This window comes from Odontesthes bonariensis, chromosome 1, assembly GCF_027942865.1.
Source record: "Odontesthes bonariensis isolate fOdoBon6 chromosome 1, fOdoBon6.hap1, whole genome shotgun sequence".
NCBI lineage: Eukaryota > Metazoa > Chordata > Actinopteri > Atheriniformes > Atherinopsidae > Odontesthes > Odontesthes bonariensis.
Genome location: NC_134506.1, coordinates 22,015,691 through 22,036,249, shown reverse-complemented (window position 1 = coordinate 22,036,249; position 20,559 = coordinate 22,015,691). Strand labels below are relative to the sequence as shown.

General features: G+C 40.2%; 1 protein-coding gene and 1 non-coding gene across 4 annotated transcripts in view; both read left to right on the top strand.

Annotated features, from left to right (window-relative positions):
- Positions 1-20,559, top strand: part of dennd2b (DENN domain containing 2B) — a 54,654-nt gene that overhangs the window by 31,161 nt on the left and 2,934 nt on the right. For all 3 annotated transcript variants that reach the window (XM_075460154.1, XM_075460161.1, XM_075460146.1), the window contains exons 6-17: positions 607-801; positions 1,170-1,266; positions 1,431-1,475; positions 1,797-1,981; positions 3,756-3,865; positions 4,668-4,737; positions 6,338-6,415; positions 7,295-7,435; positions 7,562-7,710; positions 17,416-17,593; positions 18,556-18,597; positions 19,060-19,171. In XM_075460154.1, the coding sequence (XP_075316269.1) occupies positions 607-801; positions 1,170-1,266; positions 1,431-1,475; positions 1,797-1,981; positions 3,756-3,865; positions 4,668-4,737; positions 6,338-6,415; positions 7,295-7,435; positions 7,562-7,710; positions 17,416-17,593; positions 18,556-18,597; positions 19,060-19,171 (1,402 nt within the window). The remainder of the gene's footprint in view (positions 1-606; positions 802-1,169; positions 1,267-1,430; positions 1,476-1,796; positions 1,982-3,755; positions 3,866-4,667; positions 4,738-6,337; positions 6,416-7,294; positions 7,436-7,561; positions 7,711-17,415; positions 17,594-18,555; positions 18,598-19,059; positions 19,172-20,559) is intronic.
- trnae-uuc (transfer RNA glutamic acid (anticodon UUC)) lies at positions 19,924-19,995 on the top strand. Its single transcript has one exon. It is a non-coding gene; the product is annotated as a tRNA-Glu (tRNA).

Here is a 20,559-nt window from a genome sequence, read left to right as displayed (position 1 = left end):
AGTGCAAGACAACTGATAATTCTTTGAGTTGTGCCAAACCAGCCACTAGGCAGTTATAATACAAATATGTTATATGGTGAATATGTTATAAGACTGGACTCCAAACAAGGTGATTCAGGCAGATCAGGAGCAGCTTTTTCATTTGGAGAGGATAGATATTTTAGTCTGGACTTTGAGCATTGTAACTTTAAGGAAAAATCACAAACATGCATAATATGACATATTTTTTAATGGAACATATGTCTTTGGAATCAATCTGTTATTTCTAATCTATACTAAAACCTACAACTGTAATAAAGTCGGATTCTGTGACAGAGATTTAAAAGGAAGCAGCTATAGGCTGAGCTAAGTGATGTGGATTTACCATATCTGGGGGCATTATTTCATATGAAGCACTTGTGCTCAAAAAGGCACGTTTGAGCACAAGAGGAAATTGTTCAAAGGAATAGTGAACCTCTCCATGGAAGTTATACTGTGTACACAGCATAGAAAACTTAAAGGACAATACCTCAATAGATCAATAATAATAATGATATAACATTTTGTTATGCCCTTAGGAATACATTGATTTGACCAAATTGTCTGCCCTCTCTTCTCTGTAACCAGTTGCCTTCCAAACCCAGTAGCCAGTCTCTTCGCCTCCCTGGTCCGAGCGACAAGAAGAGCCACCGGATGTCGCAGCTGTCAAAACGCTACAGCCATGATGAAATGCTACCCATTTTCCATATTGGCCTGCTGGATGAAAGCCTCTGTAGCACCAGTGATACCCTGCCCTCAGACAGGCACTGGAGGATCCCCAAGGTACACACTGCTAGATCCTACACAAACAGCTACATTAAGTTCTTGCAGAGCTCCGACTGTGTTCTCTTTCCGTTCCTACCTCGCAGACTAGCTCAGGTTTCTGTCGGGACCAAATCAGGGAAAGAGCAACTCCGGATCATTTGCAGAACTTTAGTTTGGAAGATATGTTTTAAAGACACTGTGCCATGATGCATTGAATTACACTGAGAATATCAGCTTTTGGTTTAATCTTCTGCAACCCTTTAACACACAGGTTCGGTTTTTTACTGTTACTTTTGGCCCAGTACACGCCTGCTTCCTCCATACTTAGGATCAAAAGAGGCAGAACTTTTTTTTCAAAGAGAATTTCCTCTTGTCTCTATTTGCAGCTGGTCCAGAGGATCAACTCCATTTACTGCACTAAACGTGGGAAGAAGAGGCTAAAGAAGCTGTCTATGTCCAATATTGAGACGGCATCTCTCAGAGGTAAGGGGGGTCCTCATTCCTTTTTATCCACAGGCCAGATAAGTGAGTAAATATTTGTGCCTCAGCCTCCCACATAGAGTTTTCTCTCTCATGACATAAACCTGTTTGTGAAACTCCCCTCTGACCCATAGAAAACTTCATGTCTGTCTTATATTTGTCTTCAGATGACAACAGCGAGAGTGAGAGTGACTCTGATGACAGGTTCAAAGGTGGGTGACCACAGCTTTCATTTGCAGAGCTGGACTGCTAAACCTCTGTTAGCTCTGAACTTTGGAATTTAGCAAGTGACTATTATATTATACTAACTGAAACATAAGCCATATGCACTGATTATCAGTGTACCGTACGACATTTATCACATCTAAATTCAATGAGTTGGAAGAATACTCTGACTTTACAGAGCGAGATTAATATGTTCAACATCATTACATGCCTTGACTAGCTTAAGCTAATATCGTGTGTGTTCTGGGGTTTTATACAATACTACAACTTATGGATTTTTTGTGAATTATATTTGCTTCCCTCCTCAGCTCACACCCAGAGGTTACTAAAACTACAGTCCATCCTTCGACGAGCCCCGAGCTACCGTACACTAGAGCTGCAGCTCATTGAGTGGCAGGAGAGGGAGCTCTTTGAGTACTTTGTGGTGGTTTCTCTGAAAAAGAAACCCAGCAAGAACTCTTACTCCCCTGAGGTCACCTACCAGTTCCCCAAGGTAAAAGCACAAGTCGTGGCTGAATCCTCCTACTCGTCTCTGTGAGACACTGTTTACACCCGACATAGTAATCCATCCTCACTCCCAACAACAAGACAAAGCATCCATCCAGCTGTTTTCTATACCCGCTTAATCCAACTCAGGGTTGTGGGGGGGCTGGAAACTATCCCAGCTGTCATTGGGCAAGGTTGCCAGCCCATCACAGGGCCACATAGAGATAAACAAGCATCCACACTCACTCCTAGGCACAATTTAGAGTAACCAATTAACCTAACATATAGATTTTGGTTGGTGGGAGGAGATGGAGTACCTGGAGAGAACCCATGCATACACCCCAAGTGGGATTTGAACGTGGAACCCTCTTGCTGTGAGGCAACGGTGCTCACCACCACACCACCGTGCAGCCCCCATTTAGTACTATTTATCCTAATTTTCTTATGTCCACGATTGTCTGATAGACTTCAGTAGAAGTTCCCCAATGTCAGAAATATGAGAGTGTTCTCAGCTAGTGAAGTCACTGTTTGCAGGATTTGTCTCCATGGTAACTCAGAAAATGGAAATGAAGCTTAATACAGAAAAGAAAAGTGTGCTGTTAAATGAGCTATCATTACAAATTTGCTGTATTTTAAATTCAAGCACGACATTATCTTAGTCTTTTGTTGCCAAACTAAACAGCAACTGATAACTAACATTGAAAACAATAAACAATAAACAATAACAACATAAGGCACAAATGGATTTCCAGCCTCTTAACTCCTTGTTGGAATTCTAATAATCAGCTTTGATTCAAATTTTAAAAAAGCTTTATTGGGCATGGAAAACAAATATTTACATTGCAGATACCAGAGTTAATCTTTTAAAAAGATGATAATGATAGAGATATGGATAACAATGGAGTTTACATAAACAGATTAAATCTATCTTTTAATGAGTGTTTGAACATACAGTTGACAATTATATTATAGATGACAGGTTTGTGATTTGGCTACAATGGCTAAGTACATGTAGAGCAATACAACAAAAATGTACACAAAATGGGTACCCAGTAAGTTAAAATGCCACATTGAGTGTTCCTGGCCACTCACCTGGACAGAGAATATTTTGGTCAAAAGTCCTATATTGCTGGATAGATGTTAAATAAAGAAACAACAGTCAAGACAAATATATCAGAGCCCCTGAACCGAAGCCATTGTTGAACTTTCTTCACTGACATTGTTATTGTTAGTAGTAATAATAGCAATGATAGATTATGCAAACATCTCTTAAGCTTTTCCCACTGGGAGCGTTCAGTCATTTATGACTGTGTAAGCCAGTAATGCCAACCAATGTTCTGCGGGTTTTCCCGCCTGTGATTCTGCTTCTTTGTTCACAATGTAAAGCCGTGTGGACAATCTCCATTTATAGCTCAGTGCCATGGAGCTTGTTAACGGTTGAAAATAGTCTAAATCCATTTGTGTCACATGGAAGTGTCTTTAGTTGTTAATAAACAGATTTTAAAGTGGTTTGGTTCAGCAGAGGTGTCCCCTGGGAGATGTATATCTCCATCAGCCAGAGGGAAGCTCACTCTGTAGTAGAGTCAGAGGGGACTGGAGAGGCCAAAGGTTTAACCTGAATGAGAGACATGTTAGTCTGGTCATTTACAGGTCACATGGACAACCATAGGGAATTTTAAAAGAAGAGTCATCACAAGGAGGATAAGCTGCCTAAAACTTTTCCTTTCCTTTCCTTTCCTGTCCTGTGCTGTCTTTTCCTGTCCTTCCCTCTCCTCTCACAGTTGGAGAGGCTCACCAAGCAGATGAGGGAGGCAGAGCAGAGACTCAAAGCTATTCCTCAGTTCTGTTTCCCAGATGCAAAAGACTGGAGTCCTGTGTCCGAGTATGCCAGGTATGAGCACAAATCCTCCACAAATGGTTATCACCCTAAATTGTCCTTTAGATCAGGGGTCCCCAACCTTTTCAGCACCAAGGACCGGTTTGGTTCTGCAATTTGTTCCCGCGGCCCGGTCGGGGGGGGGGGGGAGGAGGAGATACTTTTTTTTTTTTTTTTTTTTGTACTTTACGTTCAACAGACATTACATTTAGCAGATGCTTTTACAAATTAGGATATGATGACAGACAGACAGTCATCATTGAAAAAAATAAACGTGCACAATCGGCCTCCTATAATGCAATCTATGCAGTTTCCAAGTATAGAATCTAGCGAGTGAAATGAAAGAATTCCCGATTTCCATGTCTTTTTAAAAAAAAAAAAAAAAAAAAAAATGTTTTTTTTTTATTTTTTTTCCCCCCCCCAATCTCACGGCCCGGTTTGGAATGTCTCGCGGACCGGTACCGGTCCGCGACCCGGTGGTTGGGGACCCCTGCTTTAGATCATTATAAAACTACCCGTTGAGATACATTTTTATGCATTGAATAGGACGAGTTTTTTCTGGCTACATTTAGTAAAAATGTTAATAAAAATGTAGATGAATGCAATTTTCTAACAAAAATAACATTCCTGCCTGCAGAACTTTTTGAAACAACTGCTCGTCATTAACAATAGTTATCCCATCCTTGTTGCCAACTTGTAGGATAAACTCGCCCGCTTAACCATCCCAAATGTGTTGTGCTCTGCCTTTTTATTACAAATATGTGTCGCCGTCTCCGTTTCTGTGTGTCTTTGTGTTCATTTGTGGTTTGTTCTGCAGTGAGACCTTCTCCTTTATGTTGACCGGGGAGGACGGCAGCAGGAGGTTTGGGTACTGCAGACGCCTGCTGGTAAGCTCCCATTCAGCTCCTCATCCTTTGCACCAGGTTCATGCCCCGCTGAGCCCTGTTTGTTGTTACAGACGCTTCTATTTGAACATGCAATGCCGTTTTCCTGTGGGGATGTTAACGGGTTGCGTGATCCTCTGCTGTGGTAACAGGAAATAAATCATCAAAAAAGAAAAAAAAACTGTGCTAAGCTGAACTGTGTATTAAACAGGTTTAAAGATTAAAATCAGTGGAAAAAAAAATAGTTGCAGAAATACACTATTATTGTAAATGTTGTAGCAGCTGATCAGCATTAGTGTCCAGCCCAGGAAATGACTCTACAGCGTTAGTAGGAGAATAACAAACATCCAAGCCACACATTTCGGAGTAGTGATTTTTGTTCATCACAGACTTTGATAATATATTTAACTGCATTTATGAATCTGTCATTATAAATGTATTTTGACAAAGCAAACTAGTTATTGTACAAAAAAGCTGGACTTCAGCCATAGAAAATGTAATAAAAATAAAGTAACTGCAGATAAAAACAAAGTTAGGGTGGACTCATTCAATTTAACAAGGGTTTCTCAAGAGAGGCAAGACAAAGAGAAACCATGAAAAATCCAAATGTTGTCATTCCGGAGCCTTTCCCCTCCATAATGAGACTGTGGAGCGCTTTGAAGTGTTTTGCCGAGCCTCCCATTTAGGTTGTGGGTAGAGAGCATGACTGTGTGGGATTCTGTCCCTGCGCTGTTGATTTTGTTTGCCATTTGGTAGTTTTGAGTGTGTTTATGTGAGTGCAGTGTGTATGTTTTCCAGTGTGTGTTGAGTGTTTGAGAGCCGAACAACTTCGTATTTCTTTGGCCAACAAAAAAAAAAAAAAAAAAAGGTTTTTAACCCTCAGTTACGCATGATGTGCTCTGTTGATCTGAGATTTACCTCGACAGAAGCAGAATTTAATGAAGGCAGAGAGAGGTGTGCTGCTTCCCTCCAGTAACTTTGTTTCCTCCCTGCTGTCTGTCCAGCAGTTGGCAACGAGCGAGCATTCCTGAGGACTTGAATCAAGCCCTACACAGTTGATTTAATCATCCATTTGGAAAAGCAGAGAAGAAACAAGAGGAGAAAATTGTATACCTAATATGGACAAGTGGATTGGCGCTTGTTGAGTGCTTGCATTCATTTGTGTCTGAGTGTCTGTGCCCCTGGTGTTTGACACACATAATGGTCCAGAAGAGAGCAGAAGACAGTAGATATGATCAGCAGGAGCAGATAAACCACCTGTGTTTAGGAAGGAGGTAACCACATGAAAGGCTTTCACCTCAGATAACTGATCAAATTAAAGACCTCCTCATGTTACTCTGTGTCATGGTGGTGCACTGTCCTGGCTGTTTTTGTATGACTCTTTATATGCTTTTGCTTTTATATAAACAGATTTCATTTGCAAAGTTCAATTTACTCTTCGGCCGTGAACAGAGGTCTTCTGTGACTCCTATAAATCCCAATGGTTGATGGAAGTGTAATGCTGTACTTCTGGACCGCCAATTAAAGTGTATTTATAGCTGGTTTTAAGAACATCTGGAGATGTATCTGTTCACGTCCGACCTCTGTTTTCTTTCTTGTCCAGCCGACTGGGAAAGGACCTCGCCTTCCAGAGGTGTACTGTGTCATCAGCAGACTGGGCTGTTTTGACTTGTTCTCCACAGTGAGTTCAGTCTTGTCCTTTTTGCCAAACAATTATACATGTAACACACACACACAGACACACACACAGGTACAAAAACCAGTCAAAGCCACCTAGCTGTATGTGGTGCTGTAGCTGTGGTTAACCGTCTGACAGCTGACGGAAATGACTTTCAACCCTACCTCAGCTTATTGTTAGACCTTACTTCAGTCTTTGTTTTTTCCCAAAGTAATAGTTTCCTTTTGTCTCACTCAGGTGAGAACAGTCGCTCTGTCTGACTTTTCTGATTACTTTAATAATTCAAAGTGAGCCGATCCAGACTGTTAAAACAAACAACATAGAGGAACACAGAGTAGCTGCACAATACTGATGAATTATTTGCATACTTCAGTAATAGTACATGATTTGTAAACATATCGCTTACTCTCTTCAAAGTTTGTCTGGTTTTGCATCACATGATGTTTCAGGACCTTTGAGAACACAACAGCAGGAAATCTCAGATGAACAGGAAGCTATTTAATAGTTTTGCTCATGATAAAAGAGGATGGCAGTGTTTGATTTCAGAGGGAGTTGTGTGTGAGAGAAAGAGACAGACAGTTGGAGAGATTGAGTGGGGTGATATCATATGACCTCAAAAATGAGCGATTCTCCCAATTAACTTTCCAGATGGGAGACCAAAACATGCAGACAGGCACACTGGGTGGAATTTTCCAATCACACAGGAATGGAAATATATTAATTTGCTATTTTACAAAACAGAAAATTAATGTGAAGTTCGAGACAGCTGCCAGTGCTGAAAAACAATATATTTACATTTACTGTCATCATTGCCAGTAAGCTTGATGGCTAATGATTGTTGAAGTATGTGAAGGAAGCCGTGTTCTTTACTCCCACATCCAGATCCTGGATGAGGTGGAGAGACGGAGAGGCGTCTCGGCAGCGCTGGTCTATCCCTTCATGAGGAGTCTGATGGAGTCCCCCTTTCCTGCACCAGGGAAGATTATCAAAGTAAAGACCTTCTTACCCGGTGAAGGAAACGAGGTCAGAGCTGCTGCCAAAGTGGAACACATCTGTTTTCCCTAATTTAATTGGGACCATTAACCCAAATAATGCTCAAAAACAGCAAGGCAGGAAAAAGTCGCTCCATATTCTTTTGTGGTCATTCAGGTCATCGAACTGAGGCGGCCAACAGACTCCAGACTGGAGCATGTGGACTTTGACAGTCTGTTCAGATGCCTCAGTGTGCGGCAGGTGATACGCGTCTTTGCCTCGCTGCTGCTGGAGCGCAGAGTCATCTTTGTGGCTGATAAACTCAGGTGAGTTTTCCACCACTCCCAATCCGCTGAGTCATGAATCTTTCACTGATGTGAAATCTCTTGATGAGCAGGAAAAAGGGCCTGATTTTGCAATATTCCTCCTTTGATGTGTCCATTCACTTGTTCATATGTGACGGTTGCTTTCCTTTAATCAGTATGTCACTTGATCTTTGACTTTACTTTCATCAGTCCTCTGTACAAAGTTTGTACATTATGTTATCCTTAGATTAAAAGTGATTTAAACCCTATAGTTGTTTAGAAACTGTGCAAAGGCAACAAATCGAAAGCTGAAACTTTGAATTAGTCTCACATTTGAAACAATAAAAAGTTTAAACTGGAACTGAGGACTTGAGAACCTTTTTCAAGCAAAATGTTTTTCCCATCCTTTTGTTGAAATGGGATTTCAGCTGCTCAACAGTTTTGGCAACTTTAGGGCCTCCTTTGACATTTCAGAATGAGCCAGATGTTTTCAGTGGTTGACAGGTCTGGACTGTAGGCAGAATAGTTTAGTACTGTAGTTTATATGTCTCACAATTATATGTATGTATATATATGTATATATATATAATTCAGCATTAAAGGTGCCTTGGATGTGCCAGTTAGCCATGCTATGTGCATAATGCACCCCACTTTCATACGATACTCTTATGGAAGTTGATAACAAGCTTTATAGTCCCTGTCTTCTTAGCCCTGAGGATGAACCTTACCTGATAAAAAAGAAAAAAGTAAAACTTTGACTCTTGCAGACCACCGTGTGGTCGGTTATGTTTTCATATCTTGTTTATGCATGTTTTTTCTAAGTGAGCGAACCAGTCTTTCTAAGTGCTCCTGAGCCCATGCAGTGATTTCCACCACAGAATAGTTTATTTTAAGTGCAGTGCTGCCCAAAAAATGGGCCCAAAGATAACTGCCATGTTGTTTTTTTTACTCTTGACCTTTGTGTGGAGATTTCTCTGGATTCTCTGAATATTTTAATTATATTAGATATCATGGATGAGGAAATACCCAAGATCTTTATGAGGTTGAGAAGTGTTATTCTTCAATAACTGGGCGATTTGTCCACACTGTCTCCCCCGACGTGGTGAATCTCTTCCATTCTTTCTTACAGATTCATACTCATTAATTTTACTGACCTGTTGCCAGGTAACATAATTAGCTGTGAGATTTTTTTCTTTACGCATTATACAACTTATTTCTCATGTTTACCTCTCCGAGCCCTTTTTTTTTTCAAGAAATATTGCAAAAAATTCAAATTTCGTTCAAACTCTGAACTTAGTTGTTGAGAATAATTGTTATCGAATTGTTATTATTGTTGAGAATTTGAATAGTTGTCTTAGTATAAAGTTTTACTTTGATATTAGTTTTTAAATTCATCATTACTATTTCTCACTGTTGTTGCTTGCGATTTACAGAACAAGGTCGGACATCATTTCTTTGTAATGTTGCAGAAACAAAAAATACCCCAAACCATTAAAATCTCAGGCCTTTGGTATAACATAAGATTATCAAGGCATTTCTGACACGAATAATGGATCCACGTGACTTGTGAAGGGCAAGAAACTAAGAGCTGATTTAAATATCTTGATATCTCATGGGGCTGCATGGTGGTGTGGTGGTGGGCAGGAAAGTTCCCAGTTAGGTTCTCAGCTGGGATCTTTCTGTATTGTACCCTGCCTCTCACCCGATGGTAGGCTCCAGTACGCCTGTAACCCTGAATAGTATAAAGTGAGTTTGAAAAATTAATGATATCACTCACGAGTCATCACTTCTCAATCGGATCCAACTGTAGCATCCTGTGTCTTAGCAGAGTGTTGCTGCTGTTTAGAGATTTAGAGATTATATTCATGGTCACGTTTTGTTGACAGGATTCTAGTGACCTGGACAAAGTGTTTTTGTTTGCTGTTCATCTTACACAGAGAAACTAGAACAGTTTGAAGTTAGACACAGCTTAAGAGTCAGCTCGTGTCAGTCAGCCTGCAGATTTTGACTTCTCCTAGCTGATGGTACAGCTAAACTAACACATGATTGTACTGTTGCTTCATACTGTGGTTTTGTCAGTTGAGTCCGCTGGTCACATGCCAGGTTTGATATCAGAAGTACAGTGGGTCACATCAGTGAGAGTCACCGTCAGAGGAGAGCAGGGTGGGGTCTGATAAGATGTGAAGAGTCCCCGAGGACCCCGTGTCCCAGTCTGTCCTGCTGTTACAGAAAAGAGAGGGGTACTTTTAGAGCAATGGAGGCGAGGGTGGAGTGGGAGGAGATTTTAGGAGAAGTAATCTCTCCACATATCAGAGCTCAGTTTAAACAAACATCAGTGGGGGCAGTGACTGTGAAGGGAAGGAATGCACTTCCTGTGTGTGCGACTCTGCCCTATGTGATCTGTGGCTCAGCTGTCGCCGTTTGACTTACGATGCCACGTTCACTCCCTACATATGAGCGACTTCTCTGTCTGTGTCCCTGGAGAAAATTGTGCCTTTGCTGCTCATTAGCAGACGTGATAACATCAAGGAGTCATGGGGAGGGAATTAAGAAGTAACTAACAATACAATATTATTGTGACATGCTGTCCACAAGCAACTATTCTGCAATTTTTTTGTGAGATCTTGGTGGACAATCTTTCATGACTGGCAGATAGAGCTTTCTTTTATGTTTCTGGATGAATGTGACCTTAAGTATTATCATATTGCCATAAAGTCCTAAAGTTAGATATGTATGATCAAGTTTAACACTCTAAGGATTTCCCACGCTCAATCTTATTTGTTTTTGTTTAGAAATAAACATAGCACTAATGGGCCATAGTAATGAACTTATAAGCCATTTAATTATGAAATACTCTGGATTCTATGACAAAATTCAGTAAAACACAAGTGTCTTCATTCATTTCATCCTCAGAGAATTAAACCAGTTAACTTTGGTGGTCCTATGACTTTTCAGCGATGAAGTACTTGTCACACTGAGGGGGATATCTGAAAGAATTGATTATTCTGTTATATATAACTATGGTACAGCTATTCTTGTCCACCTTAAGAGGATTTTTAGTAACTTTAGTGATGTTTTTATTATTCATACACACCATTATCATATTCAACTTTCATTTGTTTCCAAACTTTTGACTGATTTAAGAGTTAATGACAATCCCATCAACCTCAGTAGCTGCTTGAATATGAACGCTAATCACCTAACATGCTAAAACATGGTTGTGAAAACAGTGAACATAATACATTATTGTGCAATAACGTAAAGTGGAGGAACCTCTAAATCAAGTTACAGAAAACTCAAATGAGTGGAGTAAAAAGAACACTAAGTACCATGCTATATGTTTTATGATTTGTGCAAACCCTGTGCGTGTGTGTTCGTGGCCACGTGTGTTGCAAACACATATGCGGTGCTCTTTTGTTTTGATTTAATTTGAAAGCAGTGACAGGGCCTCACCGCAGCATTAATGACTTCTGTTATAAAAAAGCTTCTCCCTCTGGAGCTCTGGGACATACTCCATTCCCAGAATACCTCAGCTGCAGAGCATGATCTATGTTTTTTTTCCTCTGAAGTGTATATCCAACACATGCACAAAAGAGGAATATCCATTTCAGGCGATGGTTGCATTCACTCAACTCTTGTAATATTACTCTGAAAATTGTTGTTTTTTCCACAAACGGTGCTGCTTCCACATGAAAGTTTGAACAGACAATTTTACTTCAAAGTTATCATCCACCATCTCTTACCTTTAATTATAACAAGTCAGAGTCTGGATTAGATGAATTCATCATCACCTATGTCACTGTGTGATTGCTTAACTCAACTGACCTGTAGGGGCTGACTGAGTTTTGTCACTGTTGCCTACTTATATGAGCAGTCTTGTCTGTCTTCAGGCTACAATTGATAACGGTTAGCCGATTGTATGTGCACGTCTGGATTTATTTCTTAGCATGCAGAAAAGCAGTCTGAAAGTTAAACGTGTTCCTGAATATTGGCTCTTAGCGGCTTTTCCTCATGTTACTCCATTATTAAGATAACAGCTATTACATTTATCTGTGAATGAAAACTAAACATTAAACCTGTAATCTCTAACTTGCAGTTTAACAGGCACATATCTCCCACCACATAAAGAATAAACAGCAGAGAATGTTCTTGCTGTAATATGTCCTGCACAATTTCAATTGGTTTTACTCCCATAAGTGTGTATCCTATTTTCTTGTTGCAGCTAGTGTTTGTGACATATACTGATTCTGGTGACAGAGAAGTGGAGAGAGGAATTTCATGAAATCTTAGAGGTCTATGTTTGGGAGGAAAGTTTAAAATGGAGGAGACTGCAGAGGGAAACTAAACAATGGCTTTTCTCAGAGTCATGGTGAATTAATCAAGCTCACTTTTCTGTGGTACAGAGTGCTGCTTGGGTTTCTGCATGAACATACTCTTGTCTCCCCTTGTGGTTAAACCACATGACTAAAAGTACAAAATCTGACGTATCCAGAGCGTGCGGTGTCCTGCTATGTTTTTGTAATAATCCATTATCTAAAACTGAGTATGTACATCACCAATGTGTTATTCTGCTGCACTTTTATAAAGGTGACTGTAATCTGGAGAGAACTATTGTTTCTACAGCAACCATTTTGCAAACACGTTTGGTAGCATGCTCATGTCATTTCGTCATCTCTTACTGTAAAAAACTTTTTCTAACAAGCCAAAACCATGTTTAACAACTGAACTGGTTTCCCATGTGGTATTTAGCTGCGAGGTAGAGTGAAACTGACTCACTGTAAACATTTGAAATGTTTATGCTTTTCAAAGAGTCAAGTAAGATGTGCATATTGGGTGGTGCTAGACTCAGCACAAAGGGGGCTCAAAGGGGGTGGAGCAATGCTGTGGTGGATCAAGTATTTAGTAAAAGGTGCTTTTACCCATACCAATACATTACTGTGAAATAATTTCATATTAATACAATTAAAGTACATTATTGATTAAATGATTAATGTAAAATCCTCTGCTGATTATATTCTCAACTGAACGATTGCTTAGATTGTAAAAATGCAGCCGACGCTTTAAATGATCAAAGTTATTAAACAGAAACAATAAGCTTGTCATGAATACTATATCAAAATCGTAATTATAAAAAGCAACTATTTAGAAAAGTGCTTTGACAAATTTAGTGAACAAGTGACAATTTTCTCTGTAAAGTTGTGGAGTATAAGTAACAAGTGTCACAGATTTAAAAAAGTAATGTAAAATTCCACTGGTTATGTGGTCAAGGGCAGCGATTTAGTATAAGTAGCTACACAGCTGTGATCTACTATTACACCATCCGAATGAACACTGTTAGACAAGCTAGTTCAGAGGAACAGAACAGAATTAAAATAGGTTGTCAGACATGTTAAAATATTCCACGCTTTAATCACTCTGATTTACTCTGGAAAAAAAAAAAAAGAGTTCAGTAACACAAACAGTAGACAGCTACACACAGGTAGCTGTGTGTCTTAGTACCATGTCTTTCACTGCATCATCATACTGCAGTTCATTTGTTGGTCTTTTTTCTTCTTCTTGCGTATTAATGCGCTTGATTTGTACCTTCTTTCTATTTTATTCCCCAACCAGATTTAAAAACACATGAGTTAAGTTAATAGTCACACCATTACTTCATCACTCTGTGTCATGGCATTCAGCCGACCAATGGTGTAACTGCAGCTCGACAGGAACAGACTTCCGCTGTTTGGGTTTGGCCAAAAAGTAGCTCAGCACTGGCCCCCTGTTGACTGTGGGCCCTGGAGCGGTCACACCCTCTGCCCCCGCCGGCACTCTTATGGCTGTTACGAGAGTCTGGCCAGCTGATTTTTACATCAGTCTCATTCACTCAAACACAGGCAGCTGCATTTGCTCGCCAGGCAGCCTTAATCAAATTCAGACAATATTGAAGTTTTAATCGGAACATGGATAGAGTTTTCCGTTGGGAGGCTCTTTCTTTCTGTAAAATGGCTTCTGCTGTTAGAGTGAGAGCGGCTGGTTGCAGATCCTTATAGACAGGAAGTAAGGGAAAACCATTTGGGGACTAAGTGAGCAAGCAGAGAACATTTCGCTTAAGGATAAAAATACACTGTGCACCACTTTCCCTATAGGTCTGCATTTACTCCTCCAGGTGTTATTTTGAGAAGAGCTGTAACATTGAAGAATGATTCTGTGGAGCCTTTCAGCACAGCTGTTGTCTGACAGCATTGGTTTGGTTTGCTCTCTGTCTAGTGGTCTTTGTCTTCTGGCTGTGGAATCAGTTTCATCCATGCCAGGACTGGTCGGTTGACGCAGTACAAAGCTTCAAAGCAAGGGATCATAATGCTTTTGTCCGCGGCCCTCCCTCTTTCTTAAATACCGAAATGCGCCTTGCTCCTCCTCTCTGTTTCGCAGACTAAGCCTCCAGGAGTATCTGCCAGTTCAGCCTCACAGATATTAAGCCAGGCCTGGCAGAGCTATGAGAGCTAATATGTCATGATTAGCTCCTAAACCTCAACACATAACAGCTTTGCACACACATCGGATCTGCAGAACCTTTTGTTTCCTGCAATTGGCATCTTAAATTTCTGAGTTTAAAATGTGTTACCAATTTGAAGTTAATCAAAGAAAATGTTTTGCTCATGCACAAGGGACGTCATTTTCACAAGAGATTGATAATACAGACAGATGCGACAGGAAGCTATGTATTGCATTGAAGTGTAGTGTATTGACAACACCCAAGAAACAACTTAAGAAACTGGCCAAAGTCCGTGTGATGAAACAGTAACAGGTCTGTATTGCGGCCAAATTCAGGTCAACACATATGTTGCATAGTTGGCCAGAATACAGCCAAATGTGTCAATTCTCAACCCAAACTTGCCTAATGGTGCGTTTCATATGAACAAGTTCAGAATTCCAGTAGGAAAAATCAACTGAACCACACCCTGAAGGTTGAAAGAATCCCAGCCTCAACCTCAAAATCCATCATTGCTGCTCCGTGCATAAAAAAAAGAAGGTAACTGCAGTAATAAACAGTTTGTTACCATGTCTGTCAGTTTATGTTCTTTTTTTAATCAGTATAGAAAATACTGTCCATCCTCTATCAGTGACCATGTTATTAATGATTAAAGATTAATTCATTGTTATCAACTTCTAATTTTAATAATTGCAAGAATGCTCAGTGAGCACAATTAGCAAATCCCACTGGTTTTCTGACTTGAACCTCGGATGGTCAGCTCAGGTGTGACATCGCTCAAATAAAAATACACCAAACATCATGATATTTAAATATCGACTGAGTAATTCACTAAGTTAAGACAGACCAACATTGTACACATATATCTATATAAAAAAATGGACTAATGCATTTTCAAGTTACATAGACCTATCTGAAATCTACCTTTGCTTTTGTTGTTTAATTAAAACTTCTTCCCAGTTAGTGGACGTGGAGCCCAGTAAACATGTTTTTCCTTTTCTTTGTTTCTCAACCCATTATTGTCTGAAGTTTTGGTCTGGATTTAGTGGGAATGTTCCTCTTTCTTTCCAAGGTTGAGTGGCAACCTCTGGTAGCGCAGAGTGTTTTCATTGCAAGTTCATTTTCTCCCAGGAGTGTGTGGTTTGGGAATGAGTGTAATTGATCCTTTTGGTATCACTGGTGTGTTGGGCCACGTGTAGCCTGTAGCGAAGGTTTTTCTGAGTTCTGTGCCCCATCACTCCCTGTTGGAACTCGTCTAACCCAGGAGACGGGATCTGTTAGGAATTATCAAGCCCTCCTCAGGCAAATGGAAATCAGACTGGCCAAAGTAAAGCTGCAAGTGCTTCGCGTTATGAGTGAGCTGGAAGAGGCCTGAAGAAGTCTGAAAGCTGTGGTTATTGTAGCCTTTGGGTTTCGCTGTTGTAATTCTGTTTTGCCCTATCAAGAAAACACTTTTTAATCTTGGCAATTTGACTCATGGGAAGTCAAGATGAAAAAGATTCCGGCAAACATGTAGCCTGAATAAATACTGTGGAAAAGGCAGAGGGCGTTCTTTTTTCCCAGCATGTTGATTATGCTACTGATCCCAGTTCTCTGAATGTGGCTCTAAACTGCAGTCAGTAAAGTTTCTCTGTGCTGAAACTGAATGATGTTACATAAAATCCAATAACTTGAATGTTCTCTCTGCTGTAGATGTCAGCGACTGTGGAAAACATTCCTCATTAAAAGTCTACATATCTCAAATGGGGTGCGCTTGCATACCATGTTTGATCCCCGGTCTTGTTCTTGATCCATACTGATTTAGTGGTCTTTTGTTTTGTATGTGCGTGTGTGTGTGTATGATTGGACCCGTAGTTTATTTTCACTCTTTTTGTGTACATGGACTGGACAGTATGTGGAAGACAGAGAGGAGGAAGGTCAGCCACTGTCAACAAGCGATGGATCGTGAGAAAGATGTGCTGCTATTTGTGATCTTAATGTTATACCACAGCTGTCGAAGTTAAACTAAACTGCCGCTTTTTGGTATTGCGTCAACGAGCTTTCAGCTTAACTATAGCAACATGACAGAGTCACGCCACCCCTGATGACAGAGTACAGTAATGTCACAATGATACATTTCACTGGAGTCAACCTTCGTCATTGTGGTTTGTAGTAGATTGTTTTAAACTCAAAGTGGGAGAAGTGCAATAGATCAAGTCTTTCATTAGTCTGGACGATATTGTTGCATATAAAAGCACAAAGAATTCCTTTTCTTAAAGTGTAAGAACTGTCTGCTGGATTCTGCTGTACCTTAGATGAGCTGCACTAAGAACAAAGAGTTAAAGTACAGAGTACTTAACTGTGCTGCTTTGCCTCGTAAAAAAGTTACCGTTTCTGGGAAAAGAGGATCAAACAGTCATTTAACCTGAGTGAAAGTCTTAGAGATGGAACTGCACAGTTAGTCCTCTTAAAATCTTTTTACATTGCCCAGTTAGTGGATGTATAAAAATAATTTAAGCAATTTTAAGGCAACTACATGGATTTGAACTTTATTGAAGTTCATGATTTTGTAGGTGGTTTACTTCAGATAAAATAATTCTCTACATAAGCCACCACATCCTTTTAAACTGTAGAGAAAAGTTTAATGTGGCCTGTAATGGCCTTAATCAAATGCTACAAACTGATCATTTTTTGAGGCAGTTAGACTAATTAAAAGCTAAACTAAATTTTCTAAGTCCACAAACCAGTTTCACTTTGAATTGTGGACCTTGTTTTTTGTCATCACACATCTTATGACACATCAGGAGGGATGGAGAATGTAAAGTGTGTACACCAATTAACTTAAGTCATCCTGCAGCCCAACGCATTCATATTTCCTTCATCCTAACTGCACCAGTGAGCGCGCCTACACGACGTGAAAAGAAAAAACTAATTATTGTGTTAATCCAGCCAAAACCAGGCTTTTAAAATGTATGTAAACACGTTGGTACTGGGGTTCATCTGGTTCAGCAGGTGCCTCATTTACATAGGTTGAAGCTCCTCGATGCAGCAGGCCTGGGTCTGATTACTGCCTCGGGCCCATTGCTGCATGTCATTCAAGCAATGATCAGAAATTGTGTCTTGGTGCGCCTGATATTTTGAGTTAGGAGCATCAGTGCTGTTAGTGAAAATAGTTACTCAGAAGACCTGCTTTAATCTGGTGTGGCTTCTGCAGAGTGTTGGTATACGAGAATGAACGTGATGGATGGCTCTCTTTTTTTGTCTTCCATCATCAGTACCCTGTCCAGCTGCATGCATGCCGTGGTAGCACTGCTCTACCCCTTCTCCTGGCAACACACCTTCATCCCTGTGCTGCCTGGGTCCATGTTGGACATTGTCTGCTGTCCCACACCCTTCCTGGTTGGGCTGCTATCCAGCTCGCTGCCTAAACTTAAAGATCTGCCAGTAGAGGAGGTGAGTACCTCTGTGTTCCACTGATTGCAATTTATTATCCAGAGTCTGAAGTTTACCTTTCAAACGGATGTCTATTACATTCTTTATGTCCCTGATGGCTCCGTTTCTGTCTCTTTGTTCCATTTTCTGATTGAAGTCTGCATTTTGGAATACTGGACATGTGTAACCTGGTACATAAGTTAGAACAATATAGATTCAGAGTAATCTCATACATAACCAGAGACTGTTACTGTTACTGTTTGATCTCCTTTGTCTCTAATCTTATTATGTTACTTATTTTTGACATTTGGAACAAGCCAGGTGACATCGAAGCAAAGAAAATTCAGCCAAATCTGAGGTCTTATTTTCTGACTTTTGTAACATTCTGTACCCGTTCATAACAATAAACGGATTATCTTTTGGTTTAGTACTGTTGGATAGGACCATTTAAAGAATTTAACAACTACTCCATAGGTTTTGGGACGATATGATGGACATTTTTCATGATAACATTCCACAGGCCAAAATGATTAATCAAGAAATTAACTGGTTGATTAAGTAATGGATGAAGGTCTACCACAACACAAAGAACAATTGAAACTCCTCATGCAAACACCCACCCCTACTATATTCCTGCTCATTGCAAGCCCATAAATTCATATTTATCCTCTACATTACTTGTATGTGTAGCCTCAGATAAATAAACCTCAGACCCCAAGTAGTTTCAGTCAAAGACCTTCAGGTTCTGTCGTCCTTCAGTTCCTGGTTTTAGCTCATGATAGATATTTTGACAACCCCGCCTCTCGCCCATTGACTGCTGGGATAGGCTCCAGCCCCCCCCGCGACCCGACCGACGGATTCAGCGGTATAGAAAATGGATGGATGGATAGATATTTTGACAGCTGAAGCCCAATGGGGAAAATAATTGGGGAGGAAAGTAATTTTATATTTTATTCTGACAGTGTTTTCTTTCCTTTCCTCAGGCTTTAATGGTCGAGCTGGGAACTGACCGCTTCATCCGACAGGTTGGCGCACACGCTTACAAAACAAAGATGAAACCTGAACTTTCCCAAAGACCATGTAACTTTGGCTGAACAGTGTCCATTATGCCAGCATGTAGCAATGAAAAGATGATGGCAGTCAGCCTTCATCACCTGAGATTTTCTTGAGTCACTTACTTTAAGATTATGAATGAGCATCCTGGTGGTTTATGGATTTATTAGTACCACACAGACTGTCTCAAACTACTAGCTAAAACTAGCAAATATTGAGAATCACAAGCCATTAGTCATAGCAGAAAAAATTAAGTTGAAACTGTAAAAGTGCTGAATGTATCAGGCTGAGCTGTAACTTTACCTGCAGTTTCAGCGTCTCGCTATAAACAAGTTGTAAAACATGCTGTTCTCTGTAAGACTCAGCCTTTGAAGCTAATCCCACAGCCACTGCTGTTTATCTGTGGTGACTGCCGTGCTTTCAACTGTTTATAGATGGACGACGAGGCCTCGCTGTTGCCGCGGAAACTTCAAGCAGCTCTCGAGCAAGCGCTGGAGCAGAGGAATGACATCATCAACCAGGACTCTGACAGCGAGTCGGATGAAGGTGAGTAAGTGACAGATCATTTCTCACTAACACAACAGATGATGTCCTGGTTTATTGGAGTTAGGGTGCTCACGTCTGTGTGTCTGTGAAACTCACTGGGAAATTACACCTTCTGTACAGATGTCTTATGATTGTGAGTCACAAAGGCTCATGCTGGAGGTGAGATCATGGTGTTACTGATGACGAAAGTGTGCTTTATGAACTGATGATTGTGTTAGTTGATGAATTCATGTTTAAACGTCTCTTAAGTTTGTTGATCCTTGCTAAATCCTAAAGTGCTACTGTTCACAATTTTTCAGTTCACAATTTTTTACAGTTGGTAATCATATAACACCTTATGATTTGTTACATATAAAGGCCTTAGAAATAACTCCCTAGAAATTATTTGGAAATGGTGCAGGCCCTTTTGAGAAATACTTAGCAGTGAAGCATCTCTTACATCTCTTACTCATGTCTCATAAGAGTCCAGCTGTTTCACACGATTATTGCTGGATGTTTTACAGTCATCACCAATCTAAATGATCATGTTTTCAATTTAAAATCTTTTTATCTCTATTGGTTGACACTGATGCTCAAGTACTGCGATGTAACACACAACTATAAAACCTAAATACATGTTATGTATTGGTATGAAATATTTGTGACCATCTTTTGTGTAGGCTAACGACACATCTGACCAGACTGAGCTTCACTGCACTTACAGATCAATACATCATGGTTTGATATTTTATGGTTATGTCAGTACACTCACCTCCCATATGGTCTAGCGGTTAGGATTCCTGGTTTTCACCCAGGCGGCCCGGGTTCGACTCCCGGTGTGGGAACAGGGTTTTTGTGACGGTGCCCAGGTGATTAAAACAACAATTACCGAGTGATTTACATGACTAAGCATTGAAAAGAAACTGACGTTCTTGATAATGATGATGTGGAAAGCTTCGATGTGACAGACTTTCTGTCTGTGTGTGAGTTTATGTAACATCTGCTACATGTCAATCACACCCTGTTTATACAAGTATGTAATCCATACCATAAGACTCGACCAGTCCTCAGTTTAGTCTGTCAGGTGAAAGGAAAGATGGAATACCAGGGCATGCAAAATTTATGACAAGTAAACAATATTATTCATCAAATGAATGCAGAGAATTAATAAAAGCCTCAGGTCTGCTGAAATGAACTTTGATGACTCCTATTGACGTCCTACAATAACGTCTACCACTGCATTTCAAGGCAGATATCCTTTTAAGTCTCAGCTCAAGTTCTTTCAGGGGGAGTCAACTAAAACTTCAGGGTTGTGACGTTCATATTGTGACTCTTTCTGGAAGCTTGTTCAGATTTTCGGCGCATTCACGTTCTTAAGACATTAGCAGTGTAAGAGGAATAAAAGCAAA